This window comes from Coregonus lavaretus, assembly GCF_964263955.1.
Source record: "Coregonus lavaretus genome assembly, chromosome: 11".
Taxonomy (NCBI): domain Eukaryota; kingdom Metazoa; phylum Chordata; class Actinopteri; order Salmoniformes; family Salmonidae; genus Coregonus; species Coregonus lavaretus.
In genome coordinates, this window is record NC_139998.1 from 1,205,939 (window position 1) to 1,228,333 (window position 22,395).

Consider the following 22,395-nt stretch of genomic DNA (forward strand, 5'->3'; position numbering starts at 1 on the left):
GAAATCCATAGATTAGGGCCTAATGAATTTCATTTCATTTTACTGATTTCGTTATATGAACTGTAGCTCAGTAAAATCTTTGAGATTGTTGCATGTTGTGTTTATATTTTTGTTCAGTATATACACTGTATACTCCAGACTCCGACATTGCTCGTCCTGATATTTATATATTTCTTAATTCCATTCTTTAGCTTTTTAGATTTGTTTGTATTGTTAGATATTAATGCAATGTTGGAGCTAGGAACACAAGCATTTCACTACACCTGCAATAACATCTGCTAAATATGTGTATGCGACCAATACAAATCTATTCATTTCATATTTTGTAAGTCCTGGTGGATGGTATGACCATCTTAAAAAAATGCCATATGTTAGCTTAGTAGTAGTTATCATTTGTGCAAATGCAACTAATTAGAATCTATACAGCAGCATGACGTGATAGTCTACTGTGTGTTCATCTGCCCTCTTCTGACACTTTCTCTGTGTCTTGTCTGTTGCTGTCTCAGGTTATTGTTTATTATGGTCTCCTTTGTCTATCCTCTTTTGTTATAGCCTGTTCTGTTCTGCTGGTGTCTCTCTCCATCATATCCTATTCTTCTATTGCTGTCTCTGTGTCTTGTCTGGTGTGTCGCTTTAGTTTTGCAATCCAAAACGGTCAGGGGGATAGTGGGGTAGCTTAACTTGTTTTGGGCCTGTGTCTTGGTCACCTAAATTATCCTCTTTCCTACCATTTGCCGCTGGCTGCTGCTGTTCTAAGTGCTCCACTGTTTTCATCTGTCTTCCTCCTAGGGTCATCTGCAAGGTAGCAAGGTAGAGGTGCAACATGTTATTAGTTAGTTCTAAAGTGACTCTATACTGACACGACCAGGGCAAATTCAAGTGTCCGCATAACAGAGCAACACAACTCCAAACATGACAGATAAGAAGCTACATAGCCCCTAGGCTATTTGAATATAAAGAGACATCAGCCCCCCAAAACTTTCCTGTAGAATGGAATAAGTTATAAGACCTCTAGGATTCCTTTCATCAGTTCTACCACCTCAACATTGCCCATTTTTAAACAGCGTTAAATATCTACACTGAAAAATATATATATATATATATATAAACGCAACATTAACAATTAAAAATATTTGTAGTTACAGTTCATATAAGGAAATCAGTCAATTGAAATAAATTAATTAGGCCCAAATCTATGGATTTCACATGACTGGGAATACACATATGCATTTGTTGGTCACAGATACAGGTACCTTTTTAAAAAACAAGGTAAGGGCATAGATCAGAAAACAATTCAGTATCTGGTGTGACCACCATTTGCTTCATGCAGTGCAACAGATCTCGTTTGCATAGAGTTGATCAGGCTGTTGATTGTGGCCTGTGGAATGTTGTCCCACTGGTGGCGGATGAATGCAACGACAATGGGCCTCAGGATCTCGTCACGGTATCTTTGTGCATTCAAAAATCCAATAGAATGCAATTATGTTCATTGTCCGTAGCTTATGCTTGCCCACCCCATAACCCCACCGCCACCATGTGGCACTGTTCACAACGTTGACATCAGCAAACCGGTCACCCACACAACGCCATACACGGTGTCTGCCATCTGCCTGGTACAGTTGAAACCAGGATTCATCTGTGAAAAGCACACTTCTCCAGCGTGCCAGTGGCCATCGAAGGTAAGCCTTTGCCCACTGAAGTTGGTTACGACACCGAACTGCAGTCAGGTCAAGGCCCTGGTGAGGACGATAAGCACACAGATGCGCTTCACTGAGACGGTTTCTGACAGTTTGTGCAGAAATTCTTCAGTCTGCATGCCAATTGCACGCTTCGTCAACTTGAGACATGGCATTCTATTGTGTGACAAAACTGCTTATTTTAGTGTCCTTTTAATATCCCCAGCACAAGGTGCACCTGTGTGAGGATCATGTTGTTTAATCAGTTTCTTGATATGGTACTCCTGTCCGGTAGATGGATTATAAGGAGAAATGCTCACTAACAGGGATGTAAACAAACTTGTGCACAACATTTTTGAGAGATACGCTTTTTGTGCGTACGAAACTTTTCTGGGATCTTTTATTTTAGCTCATGAAACATGGTGCATTTAATATTTTTGTTCAGTGATAGTTGTGGTAAAGTTCAGCTTCAGTCCACAGGGGGGAAATGTGTCACTGTCAGGAGATACTGTATGTGCTTCAGTCAGAAAAACATTCTCATCTCTTTGGTCTTAGGTAGCTAGCCGGCCAGTACTTACCGAAGTGGCTAGGGGAAAAGCTAGCTACAGAAACTAAACCCATTAAATACACTCGCTGGAAATGAACACTTTTCTTAATATCATGACTTTTATATCAACATCCTTAGCTCGCCGATTCACTAAATATACTGTTAATATTTCAGTGTGTGATTCTCTATACTCTCATTCTATCTAGTGTACACGTGACAAACTCACTACTCACCACGCATGCGCACACACACACACACACACACACACACACGGTCTAGATTCTACTGTATACTTTATGCTGTACCTGGCGTGACAAACTCTCTACCCTCCCCAACTGCCAACCTCCTATCCCCGTCCCCCAGTCTCTCTTCTCACCCACACACACAGAGAAAACTCCCCCATCCCATCCGGTGTTTCCTCCTACATCAAACAGCTCAGGGCAATGGCCCCTGAGGGACTATCAGCCTGGCACACCGAGAGATAACCTCTCTCACAGCGCACGCGCACACACACACCCATCGGTAGCCTAGGGATTACTGGCTGCAGGGTGAAAGACAGACCGGTTCGGAATGACTCACAGTAGGCATCAGACTGTCCATGGCAGTGTGTGTGTATTTCTGTGTACTGTATATGTGTTTCTTTGTCTGACTACCCCAGCTTTGGAATGCTGCCAGAGTTCCACTGAACCAGTGATTAGCCCAGGATGTTTTTGGTCCCGAACCTTTTGATAGTGCAATCCTATTATAATTTTGCATTACCATGCATTACTTGCGCTATGCAGTATACATTTTTTTTTTATGAAAAAAATAAACAATACAATATACTGCTCTAGGCAGTAGCATGCACTGCAAGAAGCCCCTGGAGTGATGCGGTGCCTGCTTTGATTGGTCGAGATTTCACAATGCAGTGGAGTGATCACGTCCCTTGAACCCTCCCCCACCCCTACAGCAGTGGTTAGAAGTCAATGAGAACGCACCTATGCTTCCTATGCTTAGACGTTGCTGAAGCCTGACAGCTCTTACAATGTCTTACATTTGACATTTTAGTCATTTAGCAGACACTCTTATCCAGAGCGACATACAGGAGCAATTAGGGTTAAGTGCCTTGCTCAAGGGCACATCAACAGATTTTTCACCTAGTCGGCTCAGGGATTAGAACCAGAGACCTTTCGGTTACTGGCACAACGCTCTTAACCACTAAGCTACCTGCCGCCCCTTCATAGGTATTTGAAGTACCAGCTAACCACATATGTTAGCAATTTGTAAGTCGATTACATTATTTGTTGCGACGCCACGCCTTTAGCTGTGGAACGTGCCCAATGTCATCGCTCAGCAAAACGCTTGTCACTCAGTCAGCGTCTACAGCATATCACAGAGCAAATATGGATATTCTGAACTTCTTCCTGAAAGAGAGGCAAAATAAACGAGCAGGTTGCACACAAGCAGGCACCAGTGAATGAGGTGGACAGGGCAGAACAGCCAGAACATCTAAGTGCAGCAGCAGAGTTAGCCACAGGTTTGTACAGGGTTGGTGGTAGCTAACTAGCTAGTCTCCCTCAGCATAAGGGTTGGCTAATGCTAATAAACCAGTGTTAGCGCTCAGCATCCTTAAGCTATTGGGTGTCAGTCAGAGTTATTTAACCCTTCTACAATTTCCACGGCCCTGTGGAAATCAAATTAATATAATTTTAAAAATCCCCATCAAAATCCATCTGTTTAAGGTGGAGATATCAGATTTTTTCCATGGGCTGTTTCTCACAAAAACATCTAAAACGTCCGAATGGTTTGGCCTACAAACTATCTCGGTTTTGCTCTACGACCCCCACAAGCGTCACGAGACTCGTCTGAAGGTCCCCGGTACCAGTTTTAAAAAAATATGGAAGTATATATGGAGATAGTTTAGTGCCTAAAATAAGGGGTTAAATAAATGTTGATGATTTGGAAAGGCACACACCTGTCTATATGAGGTCCCACAGTTGACAGTGCATGTCATAGCAAAAACCAAGCCATGAGGTCGAAGGAATTGTCTGTAGAGCTCCGAGACAGGATTGTGACTAGGAACAATTCTGGGGAAGGGTACCCAAACATTTCTGAAGCATTGAAGGTCCCCAAGAACACAGTGGCCTCCGTCATTCTTAAATAGAATACGTTTGGAACCACCAAGAGACTTCCTAGAGATGGCCGCCTGGCCAAACTGAGCAATCGGGGGGAGAAGGGCCTTGGTCAGGAAGGTGACCAAGAACACAATGGTCACCTAAAGACTCTCAGACCATGAGAAACAAGATTCTCTGGTCTGATGAAACCAATAATGAACAATTTGGCCTGAATGCCAGGCGTCACGTCTGGAAGAAAAACCTGGCACCATCCCTACGATGAAGCATGGTGGTGGCAGCATCATGCTGTGGGGATATTTTTCAGCGGCATGGACTGGGAGACTAGCCAGGATCAAGGCAAAGTACAGAGTGATCCTTGATTAAAACCTGCTCCAGAGCGCTCAGGACCTCAGACTGGGGCGAAGGTTCACCTTCCAACAGGACAACTACCCTAAGTACAGAGCCAAGACAATGCAGGAGTGGCTTTGGGACAAGTCTCTGAATGTCCTTGAATGGCCCAGCCACATCCACTTGAACCCGATCAGAGCCACTTGAACCCAATCAAACATCTCTGGAGAGACCTGAAAATAGCTGTGCAGCGACACTCCCCATCCAACCTGACAAAGCTTGAGAGGATCTGCAGAGAAGAATGGGAGAAACTCCCCAAATACAGGTGTGCCAAGCTTGTAGTGTCATATCCAAGAAGACTCGAGGCTGTAATCACTGACAAAGGTGCTTTAACAAAGTACTGAGTAAAGGGTCTGAATACTTATGTAAATGTGATATTTCATTTTTTTTTAAACCTGCACCACACCACTACCTTGACGACTAGGGTCCGATTCCCCTGATATGTCCTTCCTGTCTGTGTACCCCTATTTGTATCCATCAATCTCCCCTCTCTACATGCAATCATAAAAGTGAAAATACAAGGAGAAAAATTTGAAAGGGAGGGACTCTCTATACAATGCAGCGCCCAGTAGCTCTTAAATACATAGGCCTACTGACACAGGTCTGTAGAAACAGATCTGTTGTGGTATGTCTGCAAGCGAATGCCTAAGAGACCACTTTCAAGACAATCTAAAGCATGAGAGATCTTTCATCAATCTCCTCTTTGAACCACAAGTGTCTGCAGACGGAACATACTGTACACGTGAGGATTGCAAAGGTGTATTCTTACCTTCCCCTCCTCCTCTCTGTATGAGTAGCGTGGCCTCTGCTCCGACAGGACACTCTTTGAGCAGCTCCACCACACGGCCATGTCCCGCCCCCGCCACACCCTGCTGGTTCACCTCCAGGATCAGGTCTCCTTCATTCAGACCCACTCCGCCCTGCACACCCGGCTCCAACACCTGTACAACACGGAACATAGTCAGGAATGAGGACTGAAAAGTAGGGATGACGACAGACAGAGGGACTGATGAACAGATGGACAAACGGACACAGACAGAGCAGTAGAATACACAATGCAACATTTACAACATACAGGGAAGGTTACCATGAGAATAACACCGCACCTGTTTGACCCGCTGCCCCGTGGAGCTGTCGGCGATGGTGAACCCAAACCCTTCTGCCCCCTTCACCATAGTCACCGTCAGCAGCTCCGCCCCCTGGATCACGCCCCCGGTGATCCCTGTCGCCACCGACGGCACCATGGAGACATTGTCGTCGCTTGGCGTCACAGCCAGTGCAGACCCGGGGGTGATGGGCTGTAACGACGACCCATCCAGGTGGGTGTCCCCAGGGTGGGGTGCCCCGGGCTGGGCTAGAGCCTGTGGAGGGAGCTGAGAGCTCAGGGAGAGGTACTCCAGGTAAGGGTCGTAGCTGCTACGCCCGTTCACCACCATGGGATGGTGTTCCAGGCCCATGGGTGTCAGGGAGGCACCGGCGGACGCCCCGCTAGGGTCCTCGGGGTCAAAGGGCAGGGGGTAGCCCCGGCAGAGGACCAGGGTGACGCTTTGTCCGATGGGAATGGATTGGAAGAGTTTGACCACGTCGGCGTGAGTGGTGCCCAGGCAGCATATGTCATTGATGTAGACGATGACATCACCTAAAGGGAGAGGAGGCAGTTCTTGTTCGGAAGAAGATGGTCAAACAGGGAGGGACTACCTGGCCAATTACACACGTAGAAAAACCTACTGTACAAACACATTCACGTGTCTCAGCTATCATCAGAATCTCCAGGGACCTATAGAGTGTGTATAATTAGTAAACACAGAATAAGTCCAATGTCCCCAGAGCAGGGGTAGGCAACTAGATTCAGCCGGGGGCCAATTTTTGTCAGAGCAGATGGTAATTTGTACACTACAAATGTTTTGTATTTATTAGGGATCCCCATTAGCTGCTGCCAAGGCAGCAGCTACTCTTCTTGGGGTCCAAACACATTAAGGCACTTACAAAGTATACCCAAAAAGAGATTGTATTTAAAAATAACATAATCATTTCATACCTTGATAACATTGAGACACGATCACATATGTCTCTCTTTTTATTTTTAGGAATCCTTGGGAACAGATTATTTTTTTATGAATTCCTGGTGATTCTAGTCAATTTTTACCAAACACTAAAATCCCCCAAAAACTAAAATATTTTGGGGGCCAAAGAAATATACTTGCGGGCCTGTTTCACCTGTTGCCGACCCCTGCCCTAGAGTGTCACAGAGGCCCATGATATCAGTATGGCAGAAGGGTTAGAATGAGGGCAAAGCTCTACATGGGTGTGTGTGTGCAGTGGTGGAAAAAGTACCCAATTGTAATACTTGAGTAAAAGTAAAGATACCTTAATAGAAAATGACTCAAGTAAAAGTGAAAGTCACCCAGAAAATACTACTTGAGTAAAAGTCTAAAAGTATTTGATTTTAAATATTTAAGTATCAAAAGTAAAATAATAAATAATTTCAAATTCCGTATATTAAAAAAAAGGGCACACTCCAACACTCAGACATAATTTACAAACGAGTACTTTTGGGTGTTAGGGAAAATGTATGGAGTAAAAAGTACATTATCTTCTTTAGGAATGGAGTGTAAAAGTTGTCAAAAATATATAGTAAAGTACAGATACCCTCAAAAAACTACTTAAGTGGTACTTTAAATTATTTTACTTAAGTACTTTACACCACTGTGTGTGTGTGCAGCAGAAGCTATGTGCCAGCAATCAGAAGAGGGTGAAATCAGGACAGAGAGCAAGCAAGAGGGAGATGGCAGACTCTATTTTAACAAACCTAATGCAATGGTACATGTTAGGGCTGGTGTTAACGCTATAGGTCCAGGGTTGTGTCAGAAATATTTTAGCTATTTTCATTGCGGGAACTTTGAGCGCAATAGCTGGGTTTTGATGGATAAATACTTTATAGATGTGATGAGGGCTTGGCCACTCATTGGCCAATCAACACATTTCATGGCTTAAAACTGCATGCCGTTGTGTCAAGTTCTTTAGGTAATTGACAGCCTTTGGGTTGTCATCAACTCCAATTCAGCTGGGGGCATGGAATATTATTTTCCAAGTCCATTGTGGATTGATACAGTTTATCAAATAGCATAGGCTACAGTAACGAGTAAACCAAGTAAAAAATCCAGTGTTTGCTTAATATGTTAGTAGTGTTGACAGTCATCATTGTTGTAATTTGCTTCAAATATAGGCCTTTACACATCACACTTCTCCTCAAATAAAAAATACTAGGCTCCCATAAATTGTATTGTATGTGTGAGGCACATTCTCAATAAGCATGATACAGTGAGTGAAAAAAGTATTTGATCCCCTGCTGATTTTGTACGTTTGCCCACTGACAAAGAAATGATCAGTCTATTATTTTAATGGCAGGTTTATTTGAACAGTGAGAGACAGAAAAATGCATGTCAAAAATGTTATGAAATGATTTGCATTTTAATGAGGGAAATAAGTATTTGACCCCTCTGCAAAACATGACTTAGTACTTGGTGGCAAAACCCTTGTTGGCAATCACAGAGGTCAGATGTTTCTTGTAGTTGGCCACCAGGTTTGCACACATCTCAGGAGGGATTTTGTCCCACTCCTCTTTGCAGATCTTCTCCAAGTCATTAATGTTTCGAGGCGGATGTTTGGCAACTCGAACCTTCAGCTCCCTCCACAGATTTTCTATGGCAAAGAGCTCAATTTTGGTCTCATCTGACCACAATACTTTCACCCAGTTCTCCTCTGAATCATTCAGATGTTCATTGGCAAACTTCAGACGGCCCTGTATGTGCTTTCTTGAGCAGGGGGACCTTGCGGGCGCTGCAGGATTTCAGTCCATCACGGCGTAGTGTGTTACCAATTGTTTTCTTGGTGACTATGGTCCCAGCTGCCTTGAGATCATTGACAAGATCCTCCTGTGTAGTTCTGGGCTGATTCCTCACCGTTCTCATGATCATTGCAACTCCACGATGTGAGAACTTGCATGGAGCCCCAGGCCGAGGGAGATTGACAGTTATTTTGTGTTTCTTCCATTTGCGAATAATCGCACCAACTGTTGTCACCTTCTCACCAAGCTGCTTGGCGATGGTCTTGTAGCCCATTCCAGCCTTGTGTAGGTCTACAATCTTGTCCCTAACATCCTTGGAGAGCTCCTTGGTCTTGGCCATGGTGGAGAGTTTGTAATCTGATTGATTGATTGCTTCTGTGGACAGGTGTCTTTTATTCAGGTAACAAGCTGAGATTAGGAGCATTCCCTTTAAGAGTGTGCTCCTAATCTCAGCTCGTTACCTGTATAAAAGACACCTGGGAGCCAGAAATCTTTCTGATTGAGAGGGGGTAAAATACTTATTTCCCTCATTAAAATGCAAATCAATTTATAAAATTTTTGACATGCGTTTTTCTGGATTTTGTTGTTGTTATTCTGTCTCTCACTGTTCAAATAAACCTACCATTAAAAATTATAGACTGATAATTTCTTTGTCAGTGGGCAAACGTACAAAATCAGCAGAGGATCAAATACTTTTTTCCCTCACTGTATAGCCTTGGCTGACCGTTGATATGGCGTTATAGGCCTGAATAATTTGAATATGTTTGGAGGAGCACATCTTTGGTAAAGGCCGCAACACACACACACACACACACACACACACACACACACACACACACACACACACACACACACACACACAGAGAGAGAGAGGAATGTGGCTTCATAGATTTCATGCTTTTCTAACTAAATTGTGTGTGGTTAGTTCCTAAAACACTATACCTGTTTCCATCTTCCGGTCCTGTGCAGCGGGGCCCTCAGGTATGACACTCTTGACCTGCAGGAACTCATCCGGTTCGTCCCCTCCAATGATGGTGAAGCCAAAGCCCATGTTTCTCTTCTGGAGAGCCGTGGACAGAAAGGAGCCCTTCAGCTGGGTGGGGTCCCGCGTGAACGGGGGCTTCTCTGGAGAAGGGGGGGGGGGGGGGAGGGTAGAGTAGGCCAGTTTAATACAGTAGAATAATCACTCTTTAAAAAAAAAATGCATGTATAAATATATTTTTAGTAGAGGGGGTGAGAGATAAGGGAGGAGATACATATCAGAAATGGTTAGCCTGGACCGGGAAGTCAAACCCAGTCTCTGGCGCAGGGATTATATGTGGACTAGTGTTTGCAGTGTTACCCACTCAGCCAAACTCAGGCACAATAATAATAGCAACCAGACGCTGCACTTGACACATTTATGAAATTGCTTATCCCAGTTACTAATAAGCATGCACCCATTTAAGAAAATGACTATTAAAAATGATTAAATCCCCGTGGATTGATGAGGAATTGAACCATTGTATAGTTGAGAGGGATGAGGCAAAATATATGGCAAATAGATCTGGCTGTACAACCGATTGGCAAACATAATGCAAATTGAGAAATCATGTCACTAAACTGAATAAAAAGAAGAAACTACACTATGAAACAAAGATAAATGATATGATAGTAAAAAGCTATGGAGCACCTTAAATTACATTTTGGGAAAAAGCAAACTCCGCTCCATCATTCATTGAATCAGATGGCTCATTTATCACAAAACCCACTGATATTGCCAAATACTTTGCTGATTTTTTTTTAATTGGCAAGATTAGCAAACTTAGGCATGACATGCCAGCAACAAATGCTGACACTACACATCCAAGTATATCTGACCAAACTATGAAAGACAAACATTGTAATTTAGAATTCCGTAAAATAAGTGTGGAAGAAGTGAAATAATTATTGTCGATCAACAATGACAAGCCACCGGGGTCTGACAACTTGGATGGAACATTGTATGTGTTATGGCTTTACACCCCCTGCTATATTGTTGATAAAGAGTTACCTGTCTAACATAACACAAAGGGTGTTCTTTAATGGAAGCCTCGCCAACAAAATCCAGGTAGAATCAGGAATTCCACAGGGCAGCTGTCTAGGCCCCTTACATTTTTCAATCTTTACTGATGACATGCCACTGGCTTTGTGTAAAGCCAGTGTGTCTATGTATGCGGACGACTCAACACTATACATGTCAGCTACCACAGCCACTGAAATGACTGCAACACGTAACAAAGAGTTGCAGTTAGTTTCAGAATGGGTGGCAAAGTTAGTCCTAAATATTTCAAAAACTAAAAGCATTGTATTTGGGACAAATAATTTACGAAACCCTAAACCTCAACTAAATATTGTAATGAATAACGTGGAAATTGAGCAAGTTGAGGAGACTAGACTGCTCGGAGTAACCCTGGATTGTAAACTCTCATGGTCAAAACATATTGATACAACAGTAGCTAGGATGGGGAGAAGTCTGTCCATAATAAAGCGCTACTCTGCATTCTTAACAGCACTATCAACAAGGCAGGTCCTACAGGCCCTAGTTTTGTCGCACCTGGACTACTGTTCAGTCGTGTGGTCAGGTGCCACAAAGAGGGACTTAGGAAAATTGCAATTGGCTCAGAACAGGGCAGCACGGCTGGCCCTTGGATGTACACAGAGAGCTAACATTAATAGTATGCATGTCAATCTCTCCTGGCTCAAAGTGGAGGAGAGATTGACTTCATCACTACTTGTATTTGTGAACGGTATTGACTGATGTTGAACTACTGGCACGCAGCTCGGACACCTATGCATACCCCACAAGACATGCCACCAGAGGTCTTTTCACAGTCCCCAATTCAAGAGCAGACTATGGGGAGGCGCACAGTACTATATAGAGCCATGACTACATCACCACATCAAGTAACTCATGCAAGCAGTAAAATTAGATTTAAAAAACAGATAAAGATACACCTTATGGAACAGCGGGGACTGTGAAGCAACACAAACATAGACATGCATGCAAACACACAATAACATATGCACTATACACACATGTACACAAATTGACGTGGATTTTGTGTTATAGATATGTGGTAATAGAGTAGAGGCCTGAAGGCACACACTTAATATGTTGTGAAATCTGTTATGAATATATTGTAATATTTTTTAAATGTATAACAGCTTTAATTTTGCTGGACCCCAGGAAGAGTAGCTGCTGCCTTGGCAGCAGCTATTGAGGATGCATAATACATACAGATACAAATAATGCCAACAAATAAAAACAGTAAAAAATATCCTGATGAAAATTCTGGTTCTTTCAATCACATGAATCTCTCTACTCTGCCTGTCTGCCTCGCTTTATATATGTCTTGGCTTTAGTTATTGCTAGTGAATTGCAACATTGTATAAACTCAGCAGGTTGGCATGCTCAGGCACATGCACTCCCTCAACGTTATCAGGACAGAGAAACCACACAAACCCAGACAATTAAAAACTTGACAAAACACCTAAATGATGGTTATGAAATAAACCAAAACTTGTTTCTCACGAGAATAGCAGGTTGTGAACTTTGCAAACAACGTTTCCGCTCCGAGAATGAGAACAGCAAATGACTGTAATTCATGCATTAACATAAATTAATGTAACCAAATGACGTGATTTAACGGTACATTTACAAGGCCTACTGGTTTCATATGTAATGGGGAATTGTTAAAAAATAAACTATCAAAGGGCAAACAATTCACACATTGAAATAATGAATGTGTAAGAATTAGCAGAGACATCGGAGCACATTCTGGAGAGCTGAGTGCATGCATTCTTGAGAGACACCCATATCTTCGTCACACCCCCCTCCCCTTCTTCTTGTCTCAATATTTTTAATTATACTTAGGACACATTATCTTCACACATTTTTGATGCTTTTCAATGACAGCCGCAACTCAATAATCAGCTAGGCCTATTGCCACACGATCTGCCCAAATTGCTGGCTTCCCAAATAGGCACAGGCCTATGCACTTGTGATTTGAAACAATCTACAGCTATTTTTTTAAAATAAGCTAATGATCCTGTGTGGCTAAGTCAAGCTCTCTGGTAAAGTATTTTGAAAACTTTTTTTAGACAGGAGTAATTATATAATTTTGGCAAAACATCAATTTACTTTAGGGGAAGCCAGCATCCGAACAGTGCACTGTGCACCCGTCAACTTTCCTTTCCTTTCGCTCGCTTGGATGCTTTATCTGAGATTGACGTGTCTTTCTGTCGTTGCGCGTCTCTGAAATAAATGATCAATATTTCTATATTTTACTTATATGGCAAGGAGTTGGAGTAGGGCCAGGCCCCGCCCATAACACCAGCCCTGAGCATATTATGCCTCCGTTGATTATAAGAAGAGTTAAAGGGTATATTTGTATTTTTGTATGTAGTGGTCAGGGTTGATATTGTGGGTGTATATATCTTTATCTCTGAATAGAGCAGAAAGTCCCTGGCTATCGAGTAGAGTGGTAGTACTGTGGAGTATAGGGGGTGTGGTTGTACCTCTGTATATAGTAGGTAAAGGCAGAGCCGACAGTCCCTGGCTCTGCATCTGCTGCTGCTGCTCCAATCGTCTCTTGGCCTCCAGAACAGGGTTCTCAAACTGGGTCCTTCTGTTGATGTGGCTGCAGGGAACACGACTATGACAGTGAAATCCAGCAGCATCAGTGTGTTTTGTGTTCCCTTCTTCACGGCAGACAGATACACATTGACTAAGACAATGGTTACGTTCCAGGCTGATTACATTGCAGCTGTTGCATGGGCATCAGATTGCTACATCACAATGATGTGGTTAGTTTATATGTTCAACACCTAGCCATGCGTTGTGAGATTTGGCAGACGTCTGCAATGTAGTCAGTCTGGAACGCGGCCATAACCGTTGGTACTCGGGTGAGAACAAACATCATTTGAAATTGGTTAATGTAGCTCAAATTGATATCAGTAGCTATTGTAGTACACTGTAATGTAAAAAATGTAATTTCTACATAAAGTGTGTATTATAAACAGTATAATAATGTGAAAGCATTATACTGCAGGATACTGTAAATGCTGCTGCATTGTGGGAGGTGAAAAAAATCTGTATTTTGAATGTTACTGCATGCAAACACATTACCTAGCAGCCAACCAGCTTGTGCCAATCCCATTTAATTAAAATTAAAATACAAACCCAGTCTTCCCTCAATGTATTTCCTTCATTATGATTATAGTAACATTAATGTTTTTACACAAGAATACACTCAATTGTACAGTATTGTACTGTGTGTCATTGCTGTGATATTACAGTAACTTACAGGCAGCTAGTGGCAAATAACTTACTGTGAATATTACAGTAACTTACTTGCCACCAACCAATGAAGACATAAATTAATTTTCTTAGAACAGCATTTTGTTGAATGTTCTTTGAATGTCTGTTGCATATTATAATGCTAATGTTAGAACACAACCTAATTAAAACGTAATGTGAATGTTAGCTAATGTTCTTAGAGCATTTTGTTAGAAGAAACATTCATTGTGGAATGTTACTGTATCATCCTAATGTTAGACCAAAACCTGATTTAGAATTTAATGAGAATGTTAGCTAATGTCCTGGGAATGTTCTTTGTTTTGCGGGGAGGACTTACTCTACGTAGTAACTGCCATAGACAGGGTCATCGATCTTCTCCCAGCCATACGGCAGTTCTGAACAGAGGGAAGAAAGAGAGTGTGTTAGGAGAGAGGGAAGGAAGAAAGAAAGGGAACGATTTGGCAGGAATATTATATTTTACTAGACTGACTGGGTCTTCGTCAGGAAAAAGAGTAACATCACAACAAAGACATTGATACAAACCAGGAGAACACATACAGATGTCAAATCTTAATAATATCCCCCTAGAGTAAATTGACACACCCAGTCACGGTGACAGCAGTTTGAATACTGAAAGGCTCCCTGTGTGTTTATGCTAGAGACTTACCATTTCTTGTAGTGGCTACATCTCAATCCCCTCCTTCTGTTGACATAAAGTTTGCACCTATTCCATAACATGGGACTTGTGAAAACAGCATTTTTCTACACACGAGAGGATCCGGACAAGAAAATTGTCACACAATCGTCTGTAAAACCCAAACCGTGTGAGCTACAAACTATTAAGTCAACACCATTGATAGATGAGACTCTCATGAACATGACAGTGTCGGTGTTTGGCTCTACGACATCCACAAGCTTTACGGCAGTCGTCTGAACTCTGTCTCAGACTTCATCATTTCGAAGAGGTCTTCTCACAAAACCGACTGTCCAGACCGAACCGTTGGAGCTACAAACTAACAAATATCGAAAGGGGAGACTCTCACGAACACAAAAGTGTCGGTTGTTCTGCTTTTGTCATTTTTTCTTATATCTCTCAGATATACAGACACTTCAAAATTATTTAAATACTTATTTTCCACCATCATATGCCAATAAATTCATAAAAAATCCTACAATGGGATTTTCTGGATTTTTTTTTCTCAATTTGTCTGTCATAGTTGACGTGTACCTATGATGAAAATTACAGGCCTCTGTCATCTTTTTAAGTGGGAGAACTTGCACAATTGGTGGCTGACTAAATACTTTTTTTCCCCACTGTATATACCTACAGGGGTCCTAAAATTCGAAATCAAATCGCTAAATGATACATTTGATGACCATCTTAAAACAATGCCATATGTTAGCTTGGTACATTGTTATTGCGATCTAAGGGCTTAGACCTACAGGGTTAATTTGACCTATTTTGTCACAGGAGGAAAATCCATCCTGCAGCAGGAGGATTTGAATGAATATTGAATATTTAGAATCTTGTAAGGCTTTACATGTCACACCCTGAACTGTTTCACCTGTCTTGTGCTTGTCTCCACCCCCCACCAGGTGTCTCCCATTTGTCCCCATTATCCCCTGTGTATTTATACCAGTGTTTTCTGTTTGTCTGTTGCCAGTTCATCTTGTTCACCTACTGCCCTGGGTCCAAGAATGTTAAGCCTGATGCTCTCTCTCGCCTGTCTAGCTCTGCGGCTACACCATCAGACACTGAGACCATCCTCCCTACCTCCTGTCTCGCTGCTAATCTTGTCTTCCTCGAAGATGACCTGTCATCCCGGATCCCGCCGGACCCTGGCTTTGATCCGACATCGTTTTTGGTGGCCCACTATGGTTTCTGACGTCTCCGACACCTGCACTGTGTGCGCTCGGAACAAGACTCAGCGGCAAGCTCCGGCTGGCCTCCTTCAACCACTCCCTGTGCCTCATCGCCCCTGGTCCCATACACTACCGATCAAAGGTTTTAGAACGCCTACTCATTCAAAGGTTTTTCTATATTTTTTAAAACTATTTTCTACATTGTAGAATAATAGTGAAGACATCAAAACTATGAAATAACACATGGAATCATGTAGTAACCAAAAAAGTGTTAAAGAAATCAAAACATATTTTATATTTGAGATTCTTCAAATAGCTGCATTTTGCCTTGGTGACTGGTTTGCACACTCTTGGCATTCTCTCAACCAGCTTCATACGGTAGTCACCTGGAATGCATTTCAATTAACAGGTGTGCCTTCTTAAAAGTTAATTTGTGGAATTTCTTTCCTTAATGCGTTTGAGCCAATCAGTTGTGTTGTGATAAGGTAGGAGGGGTATACAGAAGATATCTCTATTTGGTAAAAGACCAAGTCTGTATTATGGCAAGAACAGCTCAAATAAGCAAAGAGAAATGACAGTCCATCATTACTTTAAGACATGAAGGTCAGTCAATATGGAACATTCAATAACTTTGAAAGTTTCTTGAAGTGCAGTCGCAAAAAACGCTATGATGAAACTGGCTCTCATGAGGACTGCCACAGGAATGGAAGACCCAGAGTTACCTCTGCTGCAAAGGATAAGTTCATTAGTTACCAGCCTCTGAAATTGCAGCCCAAATAAATGCTTCACAGAGTTCAAGTAACAGACACATCTCAACATCAACTGTTCAGAGGGGAATGTGTGAATCAGGCCTTCATGGTCAAATTGCTGCAAAGAAACCACTACTAAAGGACACCAATAAGAAGAAGAGACTTGCTTGGGCCAAGAAACATAATCAATGGACATTAGACAGGTGGAAATGTGTCCTTTGGTCTGGAGTCCAGTTTGGAGATTTTTGGTTCCAACCACTGTCTTTGTGAGATGTGGTGTGGGTGAACGGATGATCTCCACATGTGTATTTCCCAACGTAAAGTGTGGAGGAGGTGTTGTGGTGTGGGGGTGCTTTGCTGGTGACACTGTCTGTGATTTATTTAGAGTTCAAGGCACACTCATGCCACGATTGAACTCAATTTTGACATTTGATTCTCAACCTTAGGTTCACTAAAAACCTTAAGATGTCCTCTGATGACCCAAATCAGCTCATCAACTCAGCCAGGGGAAAAACAAACAGTAGCCTATTATCAGTTTTTACACCTTTCATTATGTGACAATTGATAGACTAACGGGTAGCATACAGAATATGGACAAGTGACTCGTTTCAGGAAACTAGGCGTATGTCACACGTCACTACTTCACAGGAGCAGCATTTGAACATAAAGTAATTGTTGATCAAAATGCGTTTTTTGACAGAAATGCCTTCTGGAACATTTGAACTTTCACAAACTTGTATTCCAACCATACATATGAATAAGATTGTTAAATTATGAGCCTAGTTGGTTTAGCCACGGAAAAAGACAGGAACCTTCCCACTAGCAATGATGGGCTGAGATAATGTATGGGGGGGGTATAACTAACAGTATACTTTTGTAGTTCTCGATAGCTAATGTTATATCTTTCAAAAATTGTGCAGTAGAAATGACTGTCTACACATACTGAACAGCTCATGTTATAGACAGAAGTGTGCTACATGGTAGACCAATCCAAACTCATCTCCCGGCATGAATTGGTCTGCCATGTAGCACAATTCTGTCTATAACATGAGCTGCTCAGTATGTGTAGACAATATTTTCTACCACACCATTTTTGAAAGATATAACATTAGCTATCGAGAACTACAAAAGTTTGGCTCCTTTTCTCAACAACATTGATGCCCTGAATTTAGCAGGCACTATCGACAGATCAGTAGGAAAAAGTAATAGGCTACTTTCTGCACACGCCACGGTCAGTGTGAACCGAAGTGACTTGACATACAGCTGGCCAAACAAAACTGAGTTAAATGCTTCCAGTCTGTCGTGAAGTGTTCATCCATGTATACAGGTAAGAGTCTAGCTACAAGTTTCTAATTTTGTCAGAAAGTCATTTTTATTACAACTTAAACATACTGTTAGTTAGCTAGAAAATGTTAGCTTGCTGGCTCGCTAGCTAACGTTATGTGTATGATCTGTGTAGTGATATTATTCAAATCAGAAATCCATTTGCATTGCTAGTTATAGCCTAATGTTAGCTAGTTAACATTGAACCTAGTTTGTTAGCTTTAGCTACCTGCAGATTCATACTACAGCTTTGACAATGTTTGTATTGGTAGTAGTATGAGTTGGGGTTATGCCGGTTCATTGTTTAGCTAGCTAGCTACCTAGCTAGCTACATGTCTAAACAAAAGACTCCACTTCGGCCAGATTATTACATGACCCATCAAATTAGCAGGTGTGTCTGGGGGTGATTATGGCCATCAATTTGTATTTCCTGAACATGTGTGTCTAGACAATAGTGACCCATCCACTTACTGTAGCTAGATGTGGGTGAGGGTTGGTTATAGCATTTCCTTCACATGACCCATCAATTTAGACAAGTGTGTTGGGTTAGCGTCATCTAATAACGATAAAATACAGTTGAAGTCAGAAGTTTACATACACGTTAGCCAAATACATTTAAACTCAGTTTTTCACAATTCCTGACATTTAATCATAGTAAAAATTTCCTGTCTTAGGTCAGTTAGGATCACAACTTTATTTTAAGAATGTGAAATGTCAGAATAATAGTACATATAATTATTTATTTCAACTTTTATTTATTTAATCACATTCCCAGTGGGTCAGAAGTTTACATACACTCAATTACTATTTGGTAGCACTGTCTTGCAATTGTTTAACTTGGGTTAAATGTTTCGGATAGCCTTCCACAAGCTTCCCACAATAAGATGGGTGAATTTTGGCCCATTCCTCCTGACAGAGCTGGTGTAACTGAGTCAGGTTTGTAGGCTTCCTTGCTCGCACACACTTTTTCAGTTCTGCCCACACAATGTCTATAGGATTGAGGTCAGTGCTTGTGATGGCCACTTCAATACCTTGACTTTTTTGTCCTTAAGCCATTTTGCCACAACTTTGGAAGTATGTTTGGGGTCATTGTCCATTTGGAAGACCCATTTGCGACCAAGCTTTAACTTCCTGACTGATGTCTTGAGATGTTGCTTCAATATATCCACATATTTTTCCTTCCTCATGATGCCATCTATTTTGTGAAGTGCACCAGTCCCTCCTGCAGCAAAGCACCCCCACAGCATGATACTGCCACCCCGTGCTTCGTGGTCCGGATTGTGTTGGATGCTAGCATGCTAGTTAGCTATGGCGTCATAGTTAGCTAGCTGAATAAGTAAGTTGAGTCTATTCCTTGAAACATTGAACCGCTGTAGTTTACAACAATTCTAATTTCTAAAGTGGAAGTTGGGAGAGTTTTATTCGGGTGGTTCAGTGAAACAATTATAGTTTCTGAGGTGGAAGTTGGGAGAGTTATATTTTTTTGGTGAGGGAGGCCCTGCTCTCTCCTTTCTTAGATGTTTTGTTCATTTCATTCCGATCTCCTCTGCATTATTGTAGCCATCTGCTACAGCCTGTCAACTATGCCTCTGCCTATCCCTGTTCTCTCCTCTCCGCACAGGCTACACAAACGCCTCACACCGCGTGGCTGCTGCCTCTCTAACCTGGTGGTCCCTGCACGCACCACACACCTGGAGTTCCAGGTCTCAGGCAGCCTCTGGAACTGCCGTTCTGCTGCCAACAAGGCTGACTTCATCCCAGCCTATGCTACCCTCCAGTCCGGAAACATGGATTACCACTGAAAACACTGCTACTCCTACTGCTCTCTCCTCGTCTGACCATGTGTTCTCGCATACCCCGAGAGCATCTGGTCAGAGGGGTGGTGGCACAGGAATCCTCATCTCTCCCAAGTGGTCATTCTCAATTTTTCCCCTAACCCATCTGTCTATCTCCTCATTTGAATTCCACGCTGTCACAGTCACTAGCCCATTTAAGCTTAATATCCTTGTCATCTATCGCCCTCCAGGTTCCCTTGGAGAGTTCAACAATGAGCTTGACGCCTTGATAAGTTCCTTTCCTGAGGATGGCTCACCCTTCACAGTTTTGGGGGATTTCAACCTCCCTACGTCTACATTTGACTCATTTCTCTCTGCCTCCTTCTTTCCACTCCTCTCCTCTTTTGACCTCACCCTCTCACCGTCCCCCCCTACTCACAAGGCAGGCAATACGCTTGACTTCATCTTTACTAGATGTTGCTCTTCTACTAATCTCACTGCAACTCCCCTCCATGTCTCCGACCACTACTTTGTATCCTTTTCTCTCTCGCTCTCCTCCAACACTACTCACTCTGCCCCTACACAGATGGTAACGCGCCGCCGCAACCTTCGCTCTCTCTCTCCCACTACTCTCTCCTCTTCCATCCTATCATCTCTTCCCTCTGCTCAATCCTTCTCCCTCCAATCTCCTGATTCTGCCTCCTCAACCCTCCTCTCCTCCCTTTCTGCATCCTTTGACTCCCTGTGTCCCCTATCCTCCCGGCCGGCTCGGTCCTCCCCTCCAGCTCCGTGGCTTGATGACTCATTGCGAGCTCACAGAACAGAGCTCCGGGCAGCTGAGCGGAAATGGAAGAAAACTAAACTCCCTGCCGACCTGGCATATTTTCACTCCCTCCTCTCTACATTTTCTTCATCTGTTTCTGCTGCTAAGGCCACTTTATACCACTCTAAATTCCAAGCATCTGCCTCTAACCCTAAGAAGCTCTTTGCCACATTCTCCTCACTGCTGAATCCTCCCCCCCCCCTCCTCCCTCTCTGTGGCTGACTTCGTCAACCACTTTGAAAAGAAGGTTGACGACATCCGATCCTCGTTTGTTAAGTCTAATGACACTGCTGGTCCTGCTCACACTGCCCTACCCTATGCTTTGACTTCTTTCTCCCCTCTCTCTCCAGATAAAATCTTAAGACTAGTGACTGCAGGCCGCCCAACAACCTGCCCGCTTGACCCCATCCCCTCCTCTCTTCTCCAGACCATCTCCGGTGACCTTCTCCCCTACCTCACCTCGCTGATCAACTCATCCTTGACCGCTGGCTATGTCCCTTCCGTCTTCAAGAGAGCGAGAGTTGCACCCCTTCTCAAAAAACCAACACTCGATCCCACTGATGTCAACAACTACAGACCAGTATCCCTTCTTTCTTTTCTTTCCAAAACTATTGAGCGTGCCGTCTTTAGCCAACTCTCTTGCTATCTCTCTCAGAATGACCTTCTTGATCCAAACCAGTCAGGTTTCAGGACTGGTCATTCAACTGAGACTGCTCTTCTCTGTGTCACGGAGGCTCTCCGCACTGCTAAAGCTAACTCTCTCTCCTCTGCTCTTGTCCTTCTACACCTGTCTGCTGCCTTTGATACTGTGAACCATCAGATCCTCCTCTCCACCCTCTCCGAGCTGGGCATCTCCGGCGCGGCTCACTCCTGGATTGCGTCCTACCTGACCGGTCGCTCCTACCAAGTGGCGTGGCGAGAAGCTGTCTCCGCACCACGTGCTCTCACCACTGGTGTCCCCCAGGGCTCAGTTCTAGGCCCTCTCCTTTTCTCCCTATACACCAAGTCACTTGGCTCTGTCATATCCTCACATGGCCTCTCCTATCATTGCTACGCTGACGATACACAACTAATCTTCTCCTTTCCCCCTTCTGATAACCAGGTGGCGAATCGCATCTCTGTATGTCTGGCAGACATATCAGTATGGATGACGGATCACCACCTCAAGCTGAACCCTGGCAAGACGGAGCTGCTCTTCCTCCCGGGGAAGGACTGCCCGTTCCATGATCTCGCCATCACGGTTGACAACTCCGTTGTGTCCTCCTCCCAGAGTGCGAAGAGCCTTGGCGTGACCCTGGACAACACCCTGTCGTTCTCCGCTAACATCAAGGCGGTGACCCGATCCTGCAGGTTCATGCTCTACAACATTCGTAGAGTACGACCCTGCCTTACACAGGAAGCGGCACAGGTCCTAATCCAGGCACTTGTCATCTCCCGTCTGGATTACTGCAACTCGCTGTTGGCTGGGCTCCTTGCCTGTGCCATTAAACCCCTACAACTCATCCAGAATGCCGCAGCCCGTCTGGTGTTCAACCTTCCCAAGTTCTCTCACGTCACCCCCCTCCTCCGCACACTCCACTGGCTTCCAGTTGAAGCTCGCATCCGTTACAAGACCATGGTGCTTGCCTATGGAGCAGTGAGGGGAACGGCACCTCCGTACCTTCAGGCTCTGACCAGTCCCTTCACCCAAACGAGGGCATTGCGTTCATCCACCTCTGGCCTGCTGGCTCCCCTTCCTCTGCGGAAGCATAGTTCCCGCTCAGCCCAGTCAAAACTGTTTGCTGCTCTGGCACCCCAATGGTGGAACAAGCTCCCTCACGACGCCAGGACAGCGGAGTCACTCACCACCTTCCGGAGACATTTGAAACCCCACCTCTTTAAAGAATACCTGGGATAGGATAAAGTAATCCTTCTACCCCCCCCCCCCCCAAAAAAAAAAAAAATGTAAAGTGGTTATCCCACTGGCTATAG

The 22,395-nt window shown here is 43.5% G+C and overlaps 1 protein-coding gene across 1 annotated transcript in view; it reads right to left on the minus strand.

The window, feature by feature from the left end:
• magi2b (membrane associated guanylate kinase, WW and PDZ domain containing 2b) overlaps positions 1–22,395 on the minus strand; it is a gene marked incomplete at its 3' end in the record, with an annotated part of 333,750 nt that overhangs the window by 109,222 nt on the left and 202,133 nt on the right. Inside the window, exons 7-11 of the mRNA XM_084171638.1 lie at positions 14,229–14,286; positions 13,111–13,232; positions 9,514–9,696; positions 5,831–6,363; positions 5,494–5,665 (exon numbers count right to left, since the gene is read on the minus strand). Coding sequence (XP_084027764.1) covers positions 5,494–5,665; positions 5,831–6,363; positions 9,514–9,696; positions 13,111–13,232; positions 14,229–14,286 — 1,068 coding nt within the window. The remainder of the gene's footprint in view (positions 1–5,493; positions 5,666–5,830; positions 6,364–9,513; positions 9,697–13,110; positions 13,233–14,228; positions 14,287–22,395) is intronic.